The sequence below is a fragment of the Podarcis muralis genome, chromosome 12, assembly GCF_964188315.1.
Source record: "Podarcis muralis chromosome 12, rPodMur119.hap1.1, whole genome shotgun sequence".
NCBI classification, from domain to species: domain Eukaryota; kingdom Metazoa; phylum Chordata; class Lepidosauria; order Squamata; family Lacertidae; genus Podarcis; species Podarcis muralis.
In genome coordinates, this window is record NC_135666.1 from 53985712 (window position 1) to 54003108 (window position 17397).

Below are 17397 nucleotides of genomic sequence, written 5' to 3' on the forward strand. Positions count from 1 at the left end.
CATGACTGTCAGAACAGCTACAAAGACCTCCGGAAGAAGGTTTCCCCCCTAAGTTTCCTGGCTAGGGAATTCCCTCCTGAAGAGTTTTTGAGTTTGAGAAAGAGAAGGTCAGCATAATTTTCTTGAGGGACTCTGAAAAGTGAGATAATTTCCCCTTTCTGCTATTGGTGTGGCTTCAACTCTGCTAGGAATAGTGAGAAGGAAGTTGGAAATGATTGATTACCGTTTTAAAAGGTAAATAGAGTTTCTAATAAGCTATTATTCACCACTCACCCTTTCTCTATATATAGTTTTAATAGCTTCTTATAATAGTTATTGGAATTGTACCAGTTAGAATTGGAGGGGTGTATCAACACGGCACACGGTTGTAAGGAAATAGTTCATAAGGAGTTTGCTATCTCTTTACATAAAGTCCAATCAATATTCAGCAAGGATATAATTATTTTGTTTGTTTGTTTCACCTCATTTATATAGCACTTGATTGTCATAAAACCTCAAAGTGAATTTTAATACATTTTAATACAATTGATTCAAGCACGTAATGTCCCGAAAATAATCAGCCCCCAATAATAATAGTAATAAAAAAGATAAAGGACCATCATCTGAAAGAAAAAGTTGTGTAACATGGTGACTTTGGCAAGATTTTCTTGTAATGGCATTTTTTTTCTTGGTGGGCAGAAAATATTCACAAATATTGAAAAACATGGAAATAATTTCTGTCACCTGACAACTTGAGAGCACCAGTCAAGTCCAAATGGAACCTTTCCTTGGATGGCTGTTTTCAAATTCAACAAGCCAACATTTTGTTGTCGTTCCAAAGTCTTTCACTATTGTGAAACTTGATATTTTTAGTAAATCAAGGATGTCGAAATTTATTTACTTATTTCTACAAAGTTTTTAAAAGACTTATTCTCAGTAGAGCTCTTATAGCTGCTTTTAACAATAATAATACCATAAACAGTTAAATGCAATAATACTACAACACAAAACTTCGAAAAATCCACTGAAAAATCCAAAGCAAACAAAAAGCATTTCTCTTTCCAAATAAAAGCTGTTTCCCATCCAAAGTTAAAAGAGTCTGTCTTAAACTTAAGGGAGGTCAAATGTTCTCAGTAAGCGGTGGTTGTATTTATTTTTTGTATATATTAAATTTATATACCACCCTTCATGCATAGATCTCAGGGTGGTTCACAGCATAAAAATACATTTTTATATATGGGGGGGGGGGAGAGAGAGAGCATTGCATTTGAAATTAAATGCAGTTTTAAAACAGAGAAGATAACGAAGACACTGTTGTCAGGTTGGTTCTTCTTTAGTGGGGTACCAACTTCCATATAATAGAACACAAAAAGTTCTGCCATGCAGTGCAATCCTATATATGTATACTCAGGAGTAAGCCCACTGATTCAGTGGGGCAGTCCCAAGTAAGTGTATATATAGGATTGCAGCCTTCATCTGATGCCAGATTCTGAATGAGATGTGAACTACTTAAGTTGTTAATAGTGCTGCCAGCTCCATTAGATGGAGGAACTGCCTGAAATGGCACGTACTCAAGGATAAAAGAGAGACGGAAGGAATTTGAAGGATAAAACTCTGCTTCAGCTCTGAACAATTTGTGACCCACAAAGCTGAAGAAAGCAAGCAATATATTGCTGCCTTAAGAAAACCACCTGCCATCCCCAGTATATTTATTCAGCCCCTTGTGTACCAATAATGGCTGGATCCATGTAACAGTTACTTGGACAAGTCCTACAAGATACTTTGCCCCATATCAAGTAGCACTTGGCATCCGTACAGTGGATAAATTACCCTCCTTTGCCACCAGAGAAAGGCAGAATGTAAGCACAACCTTGAATTTAAACCACGGAGTGCTTGAACAGAGGAATGTTACACGTAAACTTGCCGCTTGGATTCCATGTATGGTGGTGTTAACTGTAGAGCCTTTCGTGAGCCCTAAAATTAAATAAAACAAATGTTTCCCCTCACTGTTGATACATTGGATGCAATGTGTTCTTCCTGTTCACAAATACTTGAATGTCTTTGTTAGCCATACCAAAGAGGGGCAGTCATGCCTTATTTTGGTTGCCGCAAAAGTTCAGAGAAGTTTGACGTAGGTGTGAATTGACCCATTACAGTCATTTTTCTTCAAATGGGAGACCTTAAAAGGTTCCAGTATTGTTCAGACATTAGTTATGACAAGGTGCCCTGCAGAAACTGGGGCTTTTGATTCTGATCAGCTCCAACTAGCATGAATAATGGTCAGGGATGATGGAAGTTGTAACATAGAGGTGGGCAGCACATTGGCTACTGCTTTCTATGATATTATGCATGCTGTTCTCTTAAGCTGCTTGGTAGACCAATTTAGCATGGGCGTTCCAAAAGTGCACAAACTCTTAAGTCTTTCTGAAAACAAGAATGTAGATTAGCAAGGAGAAGGAGCTAGCAGTGGCCAGCTCATTTGCAGGGGAAGTGAAGGTGGCTGTAGCACTGCTTGTATGATAAGCAATGCCATAAGTGACCATGGATCAGCTGCAGGATACATGTCTGTGATGTTTGGCTGCTTGTGAAGCTCATGCAATTTTCTCATGGGTAGATAAGGACATAGAATGCTACTTTACACTGAGTGAGACCATTGCTCCATCTAGCTTTCTGGGGTTTCAGAAAGAGATTTTTCTACTTGGAGATACAAAGCATGTGGTTTCCTACTGGAGCTGTCTCCCCTTTCCCAATTCACAAGAGCACTTTTTGCACACTGAAAGGAAACCGGCAGAAAGGAGAAACATCACTTGTCACATCTGTTTTTGCAGCCTCTTGCCATGTGCAAAGCATCCCCTATTTGCTTGTTGTAAGTCATAAATCTGTCCAGGAGAACAAACTGTCTCCGCATTTGGAGAGGCGGTGTACAGCTATTTATTTTGCAGTGTCCACTTTTGAAAGAAGTTGGATCCTCCACTTAAAAAAGGGGATGTGTGTGTTACAAGTTACCTAGTTTGTGGACTTGCACTGCGAATACGTCAGGAAATACTTGTTAAAAGATACATGCCAAAAACAGCTCTGACAACTATTATAAGATAAAACATTTGACAAGTCACCGAGGTCAGCATACTAGGGAGCTTGTGAATAAAGCATCTGTTTTAGGGGCAAACAGAGTCAGCTGATTCATATTCATCTCAGAAGGGTGCCTCTTGAGAAATTGCAATTTGTCATTCACAAGCACTCAGCTACATTATTCCAGCTTGCTCAGCACTGCTAGGAAGAGGAACAGTCTGCAGAAACTTCAGAACAAGGGTACCTCACATCTCCTATCAACCTCTAATCATGGACCATGCTGACTGGGAGTGATGGGTGCTGTAGTCCATAATATCTAGAGGCCATCCATGATAGGTGTGTGCATGTTTGCTCATGTGCAAGTGCCAAAATGCCACATGCAAAAAAAAGGTTGGTGGGAGGGCATGGAATGGTTGGGAAGAAGTAACTGAGAAACCATTATTGAGAAACAAAGAATATACAAAGGATGTGAATGCAAGGGATATTCCCCAAATTTCCCGCTAGATTCTGAAGTTACTTGGTTTTGTTTCTGTAATAGAATATTAGGAATCTTCAGTTGATTCATTTTTTGTTTCTGAATTTCATACAGAGTGTTCTGTATGTACAGTTTGGAGTAGCTTTCACTTGTTTTCATTCGTGAGCGAATTTCCCCCTCTCTACATAATCAGTGGCACATGTGCACATTGATAAAGCATTGCTAAAAATCCACCTTGACCATATATCTGATTGTAATCGTGTTCCTTTTGTGCAGTGTTTCACCGATGTGCATGTTGGTTTGTGTTGAGAAAAGACTACAAGAAAGCAATTTTGCTCTTATTGTACGCATGGCGGTGATTTAAAAAGGTGTCAGGATTGCATCAGTAAACACCTCCCTCACCAAAAGGACACGCATACCTACAATCACATCCAGTTCTCTTTTTGCATTGGTAGCATACTTCTGAAGGCATGGTTGCCACTTCTCCATGCCTCTACCCCAGACTGATCCAGCACCAGTAGTATTAGAACCAGTTCCCATAGGAGGGGTTATTTCTCATCCAACAACATCCCTTGAGAATAACTCCTATATGATCCAGCAGTTCTGATATTACCAAACTGGTGTGGAGTGAGAATGGCAGCTATACGGCTCCTTTAACTTAACAACCATGGAAATAAATACTGCTTGCTTCCAAATAAAGGCATTTTAGAACTTACCAGTCACTAAGATGGAAAGGAAATAATTGGTTCTCAGTAGGCAAAATCCGGTAGGATTGACAATAGACAATTTTCTATTTCCATTCATTGCTGTTAATTTATGTAAGTAAGGAAAAGCATATAAGAAACTGGCAGCCCTTACAGGAGTGGTCTTTGTTTCATTTTTTTCCCTTGTTGTCCATATGGGAAAAGTGTGGTTTCCTTTCTTTTCTTTTCTTTTATTTAAAAAAATCTAAATTAATCTAATGGAAAAGGTGGTGTATTTACAAAAGAGGGTAAATCAATTATTTTTGTGTTGTTGTGACCTTTCTTTAGGTTGCCCAGGACAAAGGAAACTGCTCTTTTCAGAAAAATCCAACCCCATGTGTCATTCCTCAAGAAAAGGAGAACATTTTCCACACAATATTTGCCTTTTTTACCAAATCTGGGAGGAAAGTATTGGTAAGAAACGAACTTCATTTTTTACTTCTAAAAAGACAATTGCCGTATTCCAGAGCCTTGTACATGCATGGGCTACCCACTACTCTTACAGCTAAAAGGGAGCACACTGTTTTAATGGGGGCACTTAGCATCCATAACTGTCAGTAGAGAATCGTTGTCTATCCATTGATTTGATCTGCTATATCTTTTTTTTCTTTCGCTCAAGCAGTATCCATTATATATCTATATTTTTATTAATTTTCAAATAAAAAATTTGATTTGATCTGCTATATCATTGCCCACAACCCAGAAAAGATTTGCTACAAAAGGAAGAAGTTAGTTCACTGATGTGTTTGCCAAGTTGACGTTCCACTGTGTGAAAAATGGATGTAGAAAAACATAATTATGCCTATTTTTCATGCATTCTCACATGCAGCCTTAAGTTTAGGTTCTAGCACGTGGGTAGGCAAACTAAGGCCCGGGGGCCGGATCCAGCCCAATCGCCTTCTAAATCTGGCCTGCGGACGGTCCGGGAATCAGAGTATTTTTACATGAGTAGAATGTGTCCTTTTATTTAAAATGCATCTCTGGGTTATTTGTGGGGCCTGTTCGGTGTTTTTACATGAGTAGAATGTGTGCTTTTCTTTTAAAATGCATCTCTGGGTTATTTGTGGGGCATAGGAATTTGTTCATATTTTTTTCTTCAAAATATAGTCCGGCCCCCCACAAGGTCTGAGGGACAGTGGACCTGCCCCCTGCTAAAAAAGTTTGCTGATCCCTGTTCTAACACAATGCATACAGCCAGTAATTAGAGTAATATACTGTGATGAAGGGACGCGGGTGGCGCTGTGGGTAAAAGCCTCAACGCCTAGGGCTTGCCGATCGAAAGGTCGGCGGTTCGAATCCCCGCGGCGGGGTGCGCTCCCGTTGCTCGGTCCCAGCGCCTGCCAACCTAGCAGTTCGAAAGCACCTTCGGGTGCAAGTAGATAAATAGGGACCGCTTACTGGCGGGAAGGTAAACGGCGTTTCCGTGTGCGGCTCTGGCTCGCCAGAGGAGCGATGTCACACTGGCCACGTGACCCGGAAGTGTCTGTGGACAGCGCTGGCTCCCGGCCTCTTGAGTGAGATGGGCGCACAACCCTAGAGTCTGTCAAGACTGGCCCGTACGGGCAGGGGTACCTTTACCTTTACCTTTACTGTGATGAAGCAATACATGATCCTTGAAAGGGGAAACAGGTTTGTTCCCCTTTTGATAATCCACAGTTGAAATACCTGCATTAGATATCCTTTATCCAAAATATTTGAAATCCAGACCTGCATTATTGTTGTTGTTGCTATTTTAAGGTGCCTTTATTCATCTCATTGCTGTTAACTGAGTCATATTAGACATGAGCAGCTTGCACATAGTTGAGACAGATCATTCGAATTAGCAAAGGGATTCAGTCAACCATAGAAATATAGCATATTCTGCAGTTGCTCAAGACTGGTCCAGTTCCTAAGACAGGTTCAGTTACTGAGTATCTCCAGCTGATTTGCAAATAGTCATACTGGGATCCATAGAAAACATTAAGAGACGACAAAAACATTGGGGGGGGGGGAAATATTATTTTTATGTCTGGCGGTTTTGGAGAAAGGGTTATGAAGAAAGAAGGAAATCAGCAATTGGTGGAACAATCGTTCTGCCCGTACACTGAAGTCCAGCGCCGAGGGCCTTCTGGTGGTTCCCTCACTGCGAGAAGCCAGGTTACAGGGAACCAGGCAGAGGGCCTTCTCGGTAGTGGCACCCGCCCTGTGGAACTCCCTCCCACCAGACTTTTAGAAGACATCTGAAGGCAGCCCTGTTTAGGGAAGCTTTTAATGTTTAACAGACCACTGTATTTTAATATTTTGTTGGAAGCCGCCCAGAGTGGCTGGGGAAACCCAGCCAGATGGGCGGAGTATAAATAATAAATTATTATTATTATTATTATTATTATTATTATTATTATTATTATTATTAAACATATTCTTTTCTACTGTCCACTGTACCACCAGCTACATAAACACATGTTATCCCCCTTCTTGGGTAGTTATAATCAAGACACAATGAAAATATCAGATTCTATCTGTCTGATATTAACCCAGTTTCTGTCCATAGTATCTCTTAGAGTGGTAAATGGCACAGTTTGGCAGGAAGACACTCCAATGAAAATTTCTGTTACTCTATATGGCTGTTTCTTTGTATATATTTCAAAAAATTTTGTATAGGTCTAAGATGGTCTATATCTGTAATGCCTAATAAAGGTTTGGAGAAAGAATCAGGTGGAGGCCAGCTCTCCTTGGGACATCTGAGATTCATCACATACATAGTGGGGAGTCGGCTATTAACACTTGTCAACAACCCAGTGAGATGGTACAATTGACATGTGAACAATCTTCTCACGGGGTTCCCATCAAATGGAATTAATTAAGGAGAAACACAATCTTGTGTAATGGGGGTGTTCTTCTGTAGTGGAATAGATAGCTTCTGGGCAAGGATAAGGTTTCCTAAAGGGACAGGATTAAGCTCTTCTGTTACGTACAGCATTTAGAGAGAGAATAATATTGGTGGATATTTTTAAAAAGTAGAGATAGTATTTCAGTGGATGATGCAGCCTTAAGAGGCCATGAACCTTATAATGCAGGACTTCCAGGACTGGATCTCCTGATGTTCTTTTCTTTTCCTTAAACCAGCCATGGGAACCCTATAATTTGAATTGTGGCTGTACGGCAGTAAGAAGAGCAGTTAACCTTTCCCCCTTGTGCTGATTCCCCAGTGCCTCTAGCAAAAAAATAAAGATGTCAAGAATCACAGATCTCCCAAATCACATGTACTGTGACCCTTTGCAGTACCATCTTATGCATGTTTACTCAGAAGTCCCACTATGTGCATTGGGTTTGCTCCCAGGAAAAGGGTCCATGGGACCAGCGTTAGTATGATTTAAGATGACACACTACAGCTTTTGGATTGTAGTGCTTGGATACCCGAGACTCAGATGCAAGCTGGCTAGTTTCTTTACTGTTTGGGAACAGGTTCTAAACTGAATGATAAAGCTGTTCATTCAGCTGATCAGCCATTTCAGCTACTTTATTCAGTTAATTTATTCTACAGTGCAGCAAAAGTACAGAAACAGCAGAATCTGTTTTATACCAAATCAGATTATGGACTCGCCTAGCTCACAGTTATCAGCACTGACTGACAATGGCTCCCCCGTAAAATATATCTTTACCCACCCAGGGGTGCTGAAGATTGAAACTTCATTTATTTAAAGCATTTTTATCCTACCCTTCAGCCAAGAAAGGATCCTAGATCCACAAGCATAAGTGATGCTGCGCTGAGCTAAAAAGTAGGACCTTGTTTGTATGAATAGTTGTTGCGCCACCTGGGATCTTTCATAGGGAGATCTGTACCAGATTGTCTATGACAGAGACAGAGAAGCTTTCCAGCCGAGCGGGCCAGATCCTGGCCTCCCCTACCCCTGGGGGCCTGTGTGACAGTCACTTGTTCCTACAATTCTCTAGGATACGTTTCTAGAGAAGTTGGACAGGAGTTACGAAACCAGGGCTGATGTTACCCATCCAGTCAGATGGGCCAAAGAGCATTTCTTTTAATTTTGGCACATTTCCTTACTTGTCTCACAGCTTTCTACTTCTCTCCCTTAGGACTGCGAAAGACCAGGCAGGTCCTGCCTAATTATACGCTGCAACTTAAGCTCACTAGCTAAAGCGGAATCCCGCAGCATAGATGTGCATATGCTGTTGAATACAGAGATATTGAAAAAGGTGAGCATCGTTGCCTGAATTATACTCTTAAGGTGCCTGTACATGATCTGGCACACCATGGGAATTACGATGGAACTATCTGGAATGGTTTGAGCAAACATAAGCAGAATGCGTTTTAAACTTGTACATCTTTTCATGCCTCCCATCGTCCAACTTCTGAACGCTGGCTGTGAACGAGATGGGAAGTTGATAAAGCAAAAGGGGGGAAAAACACATTGTGTATTGGAATTATATGTGAAATCTATGAAAAAATAATAAAATATATTTGATCCCCCCCCTGTTGTGGGGCAACACCCTCCACTGCACCAGAGGTAACGGCGTGGGGGTTGGGGCAGGCCAAGCCATGTAATAGATAATTCTGCCCTCCAGTAGAGAAGAAGAAGAAGAGTTTGGACTTCATCCCGCCTTTCACTCTCCTTAAGGAGTCTCAAAGCGGCTAACAATCTCCTTTTCCCTTCCTCCCCCACAACAAACACTCTGTGAGGTGAGTGGGGCTGAGAGACTTCAAAGAAGTGTGACTGGCCCAAGGTCACCCAGCAGCTGCACGTGGAGGAACAGGGAAGCGAACCCGCTTCACCAGATTACGAGTCAACCGCTCTTAACCACTACACCACGCTGGTGTAGTGGTGTATTCCTGGTGTTGAGAAGAATAGCAACTGCTGCCCCCATATGTCAGGGGCGTGGCCTCACTTTGCCCAATGGTAGGGTTGGCTCTGTGTGGGCTGGTACACAACACACCCTTGGATTATGTAGTTGGTGCCAGCGGACTTTGGTCCAAGTGTCAGGTCCACAGTGCACATTTAGGAGCCCCCTTTGACCATAGACACTGTGTAGGTGAGAGCCGCAGGGTAAAAATAATTACATCTTCCAAGACAACAATGCCCATTTACACCACAAAGAACTCATAACCCACCTGCTCTCAGCAGCCAGAAACACTATAACCAGACACTGGAGAGACCTGTCAGGAGTAAGCATGGACCAATGGTACCAAATAGTATGGGAAACAGCCCTACTAGAAAAATTAACTAATAAACTGAAACTGACACGGGGACAAACAGAAGAAGACGCCTTCACCCTGGTATGGCTCCCCTTTATCACATACACAGCCCAACAGGACAATGACAATAATCCACCAACAGCATACAAATCAATATGGCTAACCTGATCCAAAACACACACACACCTCACTCACACACGAAAACAAAGATCACCACAGCCAATCACAAGCAAACAATCACGCCCTAGGCCAACCCCAACCTCTCTCACCACCAAAGGAACACAAGTGAACAACACAAGCAATGCTGACACCAAACTCTACATACATTAAACATAATAGAAACACCACCACCCGACCCCACCCCCATCCATCTTCCCTCTCTCCACCCCCCCTTTCTTTTTTCTTTCTTTTTTCTTCTCCCCCTAATGCCTCAACAAATGAAACGGATTTGTAAAAATGTTACATGGAAGAAGAAGGAAAAAAAATACGAGGCACTAGACTTCTGTAAAACAAGAAAATCCTTAATAAAAATTTTTTTTTTAAAAAAAAATAATAATAATAATAGCCAGGAGGAAATAACAAAGAACATTATAACTCCCGTTGTGTTTTCTAATTTGCCACTATGGTCCTGCAGTACCATATAACAGTCATGTGATTAGGATGCTGTAATTCTTGAGGGCATAGGGTGCAGTTTTATTTATGTATTTCATAAAATTTATTCACCGCTTGATTGTAACCTCAAATAATTTGACATTCTAGAACCGTTACTGGCTCCTTGTGTTTAGACTCCTCATCCTCAGGCTCTTCATGGGAAACACAAGACTAATTCACTTTTGCAGAAGAAGAATTAAAAAACACACACCATCATACACATATTTAGGCTTTTTTGCAGTGAGTCATGTCAGGATTTATTTTGATAATGCAATGTTTTAACCAGTACTGTGTGCAACTGCAATTTAGTAATTGTTCCTAATTATGTGGAAGTAATTCAGGTTAAGATGTTCTTTGCTGGTGATGTTTGGCAGTGTGTTGCATTCTTTTAATTGGGCGATGTATCCGGACTGAAGAGCTTTTTACCCAGATCAGATCTGAGTTTGAAAACAAAAAAGAGGACTATATATCAAATTTAATGGGATGTGTTGGATTTAAATCTGGATTATTGGACCTTTATGGACCTTGCATCTGATTTGAGGCCATAAAAGAGCTGGTGCTTAAAAGTCTTTGAAGGCTGTGGAATTGACAGAGTTACTCAACTTTTACTGTTTTTTTTTTCCCAATCCTCAGGACAGTTCATCCGTCATCCAGTTTGTAACAAGGGCAAAGGTGAGGGTAGACACAACTATCCGGGCAATAGAAGTACCCAATGGGAATTCAGAAGATGCAACAGTAAGTGAATGAATCTGAAGAGCAAGGATTACTTGTGCTGCTCATATGGAATGCATTAGAGAATCCTACACTGAGCGAGGAATTTGTGGTCAAGCCTAAGCTTCGACTTCAAAAATGAACGAGCGTGCCTTTCTTTGAATGCAACAGCGGCGCTGCTGCCTTGCAATCCTCCTGTGGTTTTGCTTGCTGTGATAAGCTTTGGCCCTGTAGCAAATGATGCTATTTGGAATACTTTAACGCACGTTGCGCTGCAGTTAGACCGGCTTGTAAAGGCCTCAGCTGTGCCTTTTGCTAAGCAGTGAGTTCCGTTTCACACTGTTGAAGCCTGCTTTAATCTAAAAATTCAGGTTTTTCAAAATCTAGGAGATATATCCCATTCTGGATTTATCAGAATGGGATGATAAAATGCACACAATACAATCCTGTGTATGGAACCAAGCAGTGGTGCGTGGTCATTGGACTAAAGGGACTAGACTAGTCACCTAAATGTTCCCCTGGTGCCTCCTTCCCAAAGCCCGAAAAGCTTCTGCCTGACTTAGGGAGGGAGGCGCGATGCTCATGTATGCGACGTCAGGACATTGCAGTGTCACACGCATGACATTGATGCCCCTCGCAAGCCAACGCCTCTGGCCCTGTGAAAAAAAATCACAGCACGCTGCTGGAAGCAAGTTTCATTGTGTTCAGTTGGGGTTGCTCCATAGTAAGTGTGTTTTGGGCTGTTACCTTAAAAGTTTTTATAACATTGGGGCTTAAAGAGAATAGGCAAGAAGGTACAGTAATTAGGACAGAAGATACTCCTTTATCTGCCACGACCCTTTCTGGCTCCAGGTGTTGTTGCTTATATGCCACATGGTAAGGGCACGTACAACAAAGCCAATGGCCTTAAGGAGAAGGAGAATCTTTATTACAGTGGTACCTCGGGATGCGAACGGGATCCCTTCCGGAGCCCCATTCGCATCCCAAATGGAACGCAAGACGCGACGGCGTGTCTGCGCGTGCGCGGGTCGCGTTTCGCCGCTACCGCGCAAGCGCATGACCTCATTTTGAGAGTCTGCGCACGTGGCAAAACCCGGAAGTAACGCGCGCCGTTACTTCTGGGTTGCTACGGAGTGCAACTCGAATGCTCTCAACCCAAAGCGCATTCAACTCGAGGTATGACTGTACGGCCAAAGGCCAGCATAAGGCCAGAGGGAGGGAGAAATAGAGAGAGAGAGATGCTTTAGGAAAACGCAATTTAGAATACAGAAGTAGCAGGGATAATGTGATGTGCTTCTTTGGTCTGAGTTGGCCCTGCATGATGCTGATTTGCTTGCTTCTTCTCTGCTCCAAATCGCCTCCCTCCCCCCAAGCCACGTTTCTGCTGCAGGGTTTCCCTTGTGTTTGTGGGACTAATCACACCTTTGAAACCCCACGGAAGAAAGGTGGTGTGTGGATACACCTTTGAAGAGGAGTAGTGAGCGAAATACCCGCACACACGCCGTTCCTCAAAACCACCCCTTCCCAAAGAGCCTGTTTGCTTGTAATATTTAGTAACACTTAATTTGATGCTAATTGTGCCACTTTCCCCTCTGCTTATTCCCTCTCGGTATTCGCCATTTGTAAAGCATGACCACAACCCTTTGAAATCCCTCTAAAAGCAGCTTGCATTCTCTGCATGTCATAGAAGGATTGTGTGGAAAAACCCATTCTGGCTTCATTGGGTTAGATATCGAACATCTTTGCTAAACGTTGTGTGAAATTATTTCCAAGCTTCCTGTTACTGGCTGTCACACCAATCCTGAATACATTACTTGGAATTGCTTTCAGTGGAACATGATTCCAAGCAAATGAGGTTGGGATCACAGCCTAGAACAATTTGGCTGCCATGTTGAATGCATTCTAGGAATTTAGATCCACAAAGCCAATTAAATTGGACGAAACCAAGAATTAGAAGCATCCCCAAAGATTTAACAATCCTAAATGTCTTTAGAGATATTTCAGACTAGAATTTATCACACTTTGAATCAGGGCTGGCCCAAGACATTTTGGCACCTGAGGCAAACCACGAAATGATGACCCAACCCCGCCAGGGAAGAATATCTACAACAGGGACAAGGGGGCAGATCAGATCAGTCTTACCCAACAATGGGAATCAAAGGGGAGAAGGGCCCCACTCTGAATCACATGGAGGGAGACCCCAGAGGGCAGCCCTCACCATTTCCTCCCTGTGGGTGGGAGGAGACCAGAAGCACCTCCTGTTCATTGAGAAGCCTGATGTTTGGCCCTCCAGATGTTTGCACTACATCTCCCAACTTTGGCCCATCAGCCAACATTATCTGGAGGGTCAAAGTTTGGAGTTGGTAATTCTCCAGAATGATAAGTGTAATCAGAGCGGATTGTTCCCAGTTGTTCCTTACTGCTTTAAAATGACTTTTTCCTACTGCCCAAAGTGGGATTCTAAAAAAAAACATTTTGGGTTACAGTTGTTACAATTTCATCTTAACGTTGTAAAAGAAAGAAAGAAAGAAAGAAAGAAAGAAAGAAAGAAAGAAAGAAAGAAAGAAAGAAAGAAAGACACAGGCTTTTGGGAAGCACTGGCTGGAAAAGGACAACTTGGACAGAATTTAGTTTTGAAGCATCAGTTTGCAATCTCAATCTTTTCCAAAATGAATGTTAGCTTTTAATCTTCGTCCATGCAATTTCCATATGGCTCTTGGCTTCTCTGATATTGAATGCTTTGTGTTGGGTCATATTCAGGGGAAAAAATGTAAGACATGTGGTTTGGCTCACAATATTCATTCTTCTCTCTCTCTCTTTCTCCACCGCCCCCCCCCCCCCAAGCCATGGGAATGCAGGAGGAAATAATGCATATTGCAACCACAGTTATTCATACATAACAAATTTTTGGGTTGTCTCCTTCCTCTTCCTTCTGAAACGTCCCCCTGTCAGTCCCACCCCCCTTTTACTTTTGAGTAGCATCAATTCATCTTCCCCATACTTCTCTTTGAGCTGCGATTTAATGGACACGGACGTGAAACAGCTGATGAGATTTCTTACCGTTGAAAATAGTGTTCCTGGGTATTCCACACTCCTCAGTGTTAAAAGTCTTGCGTTTCAGCAGTAGGGTAGATGTCACAAACTGTTTTAAAAAGCAATTTATAAGAGAATCCTAAACAACTGTCTTACATCTGTATTATGATTTTCACACCCCCCCCCCCTTGTTTATCCATATTGACAAAAATGGGCTGCCCCTAAAAGGGATGGTTCTAAACAACTGTTTGAAATGTTTTGTGAAGATAGAGGCACATGTTGCCATCTAAAAGGATCCCATCCAGATGGCACTGGTTTATGATCCAAGCCGCATGCCAAAGAGGAAGGAAATTGCCGTATTTTTCTGTGTATGAGACGCCCCCTATTTTGGGGGACTCCAAATTAAGAAAACACCCCTCAGCACTACCCGTGTATAAGACGAGCCCCAATTTTAAACCTAGTTTTTTGTTTAAAAAACCTAGTCTTATACACGGAAAAATACGGTAGTTGCCCATCTAGGGTGCTAGCCAGTCCATTCTCACCTCATCTATAGGGATGCAGGTGGCGCTGTGGTCTAAACCACTGAGCCTCTTGGGCTTGCCAATCAGAAGGTTGGCAGTTCAAATCTCCGTGATGGGGTGAGCTCTCGTTGTGCGGTCCCAGCTCCTGCCAACCTAGCAGTTCGAAAGCACACTAGTGCAAGTAGATAAATAAGTACTGCTCCGGCGGGAAGGTAAATGGCGTTTCTGTGCGCTCTGGTTTCCATCACGGTGTTCCGTTGTGCCAGAAGCGGTTTGGTCATGCTGGCCACATGACCTGGAAAGCTATCTGTGGACAAATGCCGGCTCCCCTCAGCCTGAAAGCGAGATTAGAGCCGCAACCCTATAGTTGCCTTTGACTGGCCTTAATCATCCAGGGGTCCTTTACCTTTACCTTTACCTTACCTCATGCAGGTTGGTAATTGTGTGAAAGATTATTTATCTTTGTGTTATAAGTATCACATGAGCAACATATTTCTCTTCACTTAAATATTCTCTTCCCTTCCTCCTTTGTAAACACAGATTACCTGCTTTCATGAACTACTGTATATTTAAATGTATAGCAATGGAGAGGCTTAAGTTTCCTGCAAGTTTAACGAAAAAAGGGTTGGATCTAGACAAAATAACTTGCGCGGAAGCCCTGTGAGTGTGTGACTATGACAGTGTGAGGAGTTAGTCATGACCAGCATGAGTCTAATTGGTTTCAGTGAGAACTAAGTGCAACTAACTTACTTTGGATCCAACCCAATGAGTTTATTATTACTTCTTGCTAATAGTCCTGCACGGGAGGGCACTTACCTAGCCTCCTGACAGGTGAGTCGGTACTGATGACCTGCAGGCAGAGAGGGAGGGACAAGATGGTGGGGAGATCAGTGCTGTGCAAACACACCATCAGGAGTGCCATATGGCCCTGCCTGTGTCCTTGCCCAGCACCAACCTCCTTGTCGTCTTGCCCCTCTCTCTCCTGGTCACCAGTAGCGACCCACCTGTCAGAAGGTTTGACAAGTGCCACCCTTTGCTACTGCTTAATAATAATAAATAAATTTTATTTATACCCTGCCCTCCCCAGCCAAGACCGGGCTCAGGGCGGCTAACAACCAATAATAAAAACAAGTTGTTTAAAATACAACTTAAAAAACAAGATTAAAAGACAACATTAAAATGCAGCCTCTTCACAGGAGGAGAAAGGAAAAAAGAAAGAGGGGGAGGGAATAAAATTGATTCTAAGCCAAAGGCCAGGCGGAACAACTCTGTCTTACAGGCCCTGCAGAAAGAAATCAGATTCCGCAAGGCCCTGGTCTCATGAGACAGAGCATTCCACCAGGCTGGGGCCAGTGTTGAAAAGGCCCTGGCTCTGGTTGAAGCTAACTGAACTTCCTTAGGGCCCGGGACCACTAGGGTGTTGCTATCTATGGACCTTAAGTATGAGACATCCGTCAAAGAGCAATGGTAAATATACATGCTTCTGATGTATGGCAACTGTGGAAACGACCTGTCAATCACTTGAAATTAGAAACCAAAGTGGTTGTTACTTTCCCCGAAATGATTTTTGTGGTCACTCTGTGCAGTCTTCTGAAGGGGTCCAGCAGGCATTCTCCTCGTCACAGTGCCACCGGCCAAACCTCACTGTGAATTTATTTCTAAGCAAATCCCGGGGGTGGGGTGGGGAATAGTCATTTAACTCTAAATTCCCCTGGAAGGGCCCTTTTAGTGTAGCGTGAAATGCAGAATCTAAATAAATTGCAGCAAGAGCTTTTCAATACATTGAGAATTGTAAGAGCGAAATAATGCTGGAATTCAAACTGCATTCTAAAATGGATCCAGTTTTGTGCTCAGGTTCTTGGGCATCTGGTTCAAAGCATGAGAAATGAGTCTCTGATTCACTCCACGTTTTTATAACCCTTTTATTTCAATTAGGCCCACAGCCTTTTCCCAACCCAGTCTTCCTTTCTCCTGTATCAACCATAATATATGTTTCGCCGTTGGAGATCGCTCAGATCTAAGACAGCGCTAAGTACAAGGAGATGTTACTGCTAAGCTAGCCAAGAAAGGCAAGACCAGGATTTGCTCTTTAACAGATTGTTAGCTAGCGAGGAAGATGTAAGCGGTTCAAGAGCATGGCGTCTGGCTGGCACATTTCCTTTTCACCCGCGTCCTTGCCAACACCTGGGGAAGATGAATTGCTTCCACTTCTTCATGCTTTCAGTGGCCACGTCATGATGCGTGTTAGATCAAAACCCTTTTTGTTATTTTCACTGGAGCTGATAGATTGTGCTTCTTAAAAACGAAAGAAATATTTATAAAAGTGACATCCTTTCTTTTTTGAAGTCTTGCGTTGCTGGAACAGACCAAGATCCATTTAGTCCAGCATTCAGACAAATTTCTCTAGCTGTTCAGAAGCAGGGAATGAAGGTTTCGGCCTTTGTCTTTGTTTGTTCCCAGCACTTAGTGTCCAAAAGTATTCTGACTCTCTACATAGAGGCTTTTTTAAAAAAAGCCATTGTGGGTAATAATTCCCTTGATAGAATTGAATTTTAATAGAGTTTAATTTATAAAATGATCTAAGTGGCTACCATTGCATCTTTCTCATATTGCTTTATTGAGGTTAGGGATAAAAAGAACATCACAAATGCATAAAAGCAACAATGACCATAATATTTTAATAATAGATCCCTCCTACTCCATTACTAAAAAAAATCCCCAACCATCCCATGCCCGGCAAATATTATGTCAATTTACACTACTATTGTTCTGATTCAACTACTCTGCTCAATAGTGGCACTGGGTGACGGCAACAGAGTCAATTCCAGTTGGCTTTACAGTCTAAGTCAAAGCCTGTCATTAGCTCTTTCTTCTTCCTTGGCATATCCTTGGGTGGTGTTTGAGTCCATGCCTGTGAAACCATAATATTGTGTTCCAACAGGAAGCTTGTATACAGGAGTATTGAATGATTTTGAGTGATCTGATTTCATTTTCAATTTGAGAGCGGGGAAACATCGTCACTAA

At 42.3% G+C, this 17397-nt stretch overlaps 1 protein-coding gene across 1 annotated transcript in view; it reads left to right on the forward strand.

Annotated features, from left to right (window-relative positions):
• Positions 1-17397, forward strand: part of ITGA9 (integrin subunit alpha 9) — a 243351-nt gene that overhangs the window by 194711 nt on the left and 31243 nt on the right. The window contains exons 24-26 of the mRNA XM_028751023.2: positions 4555-4680; positions 8341-8460; positions 10742-10843. Coding sequence (XP_028606856.2) covers positions 4555-4680; positions 8341-8460; positions 10742-10843 — 348 coding nt within the window. The remainder of the gene's footprint in view (positions 1-4554; positions 4681-8340; positions 8461-10741; positions 10844-17397) is intronic.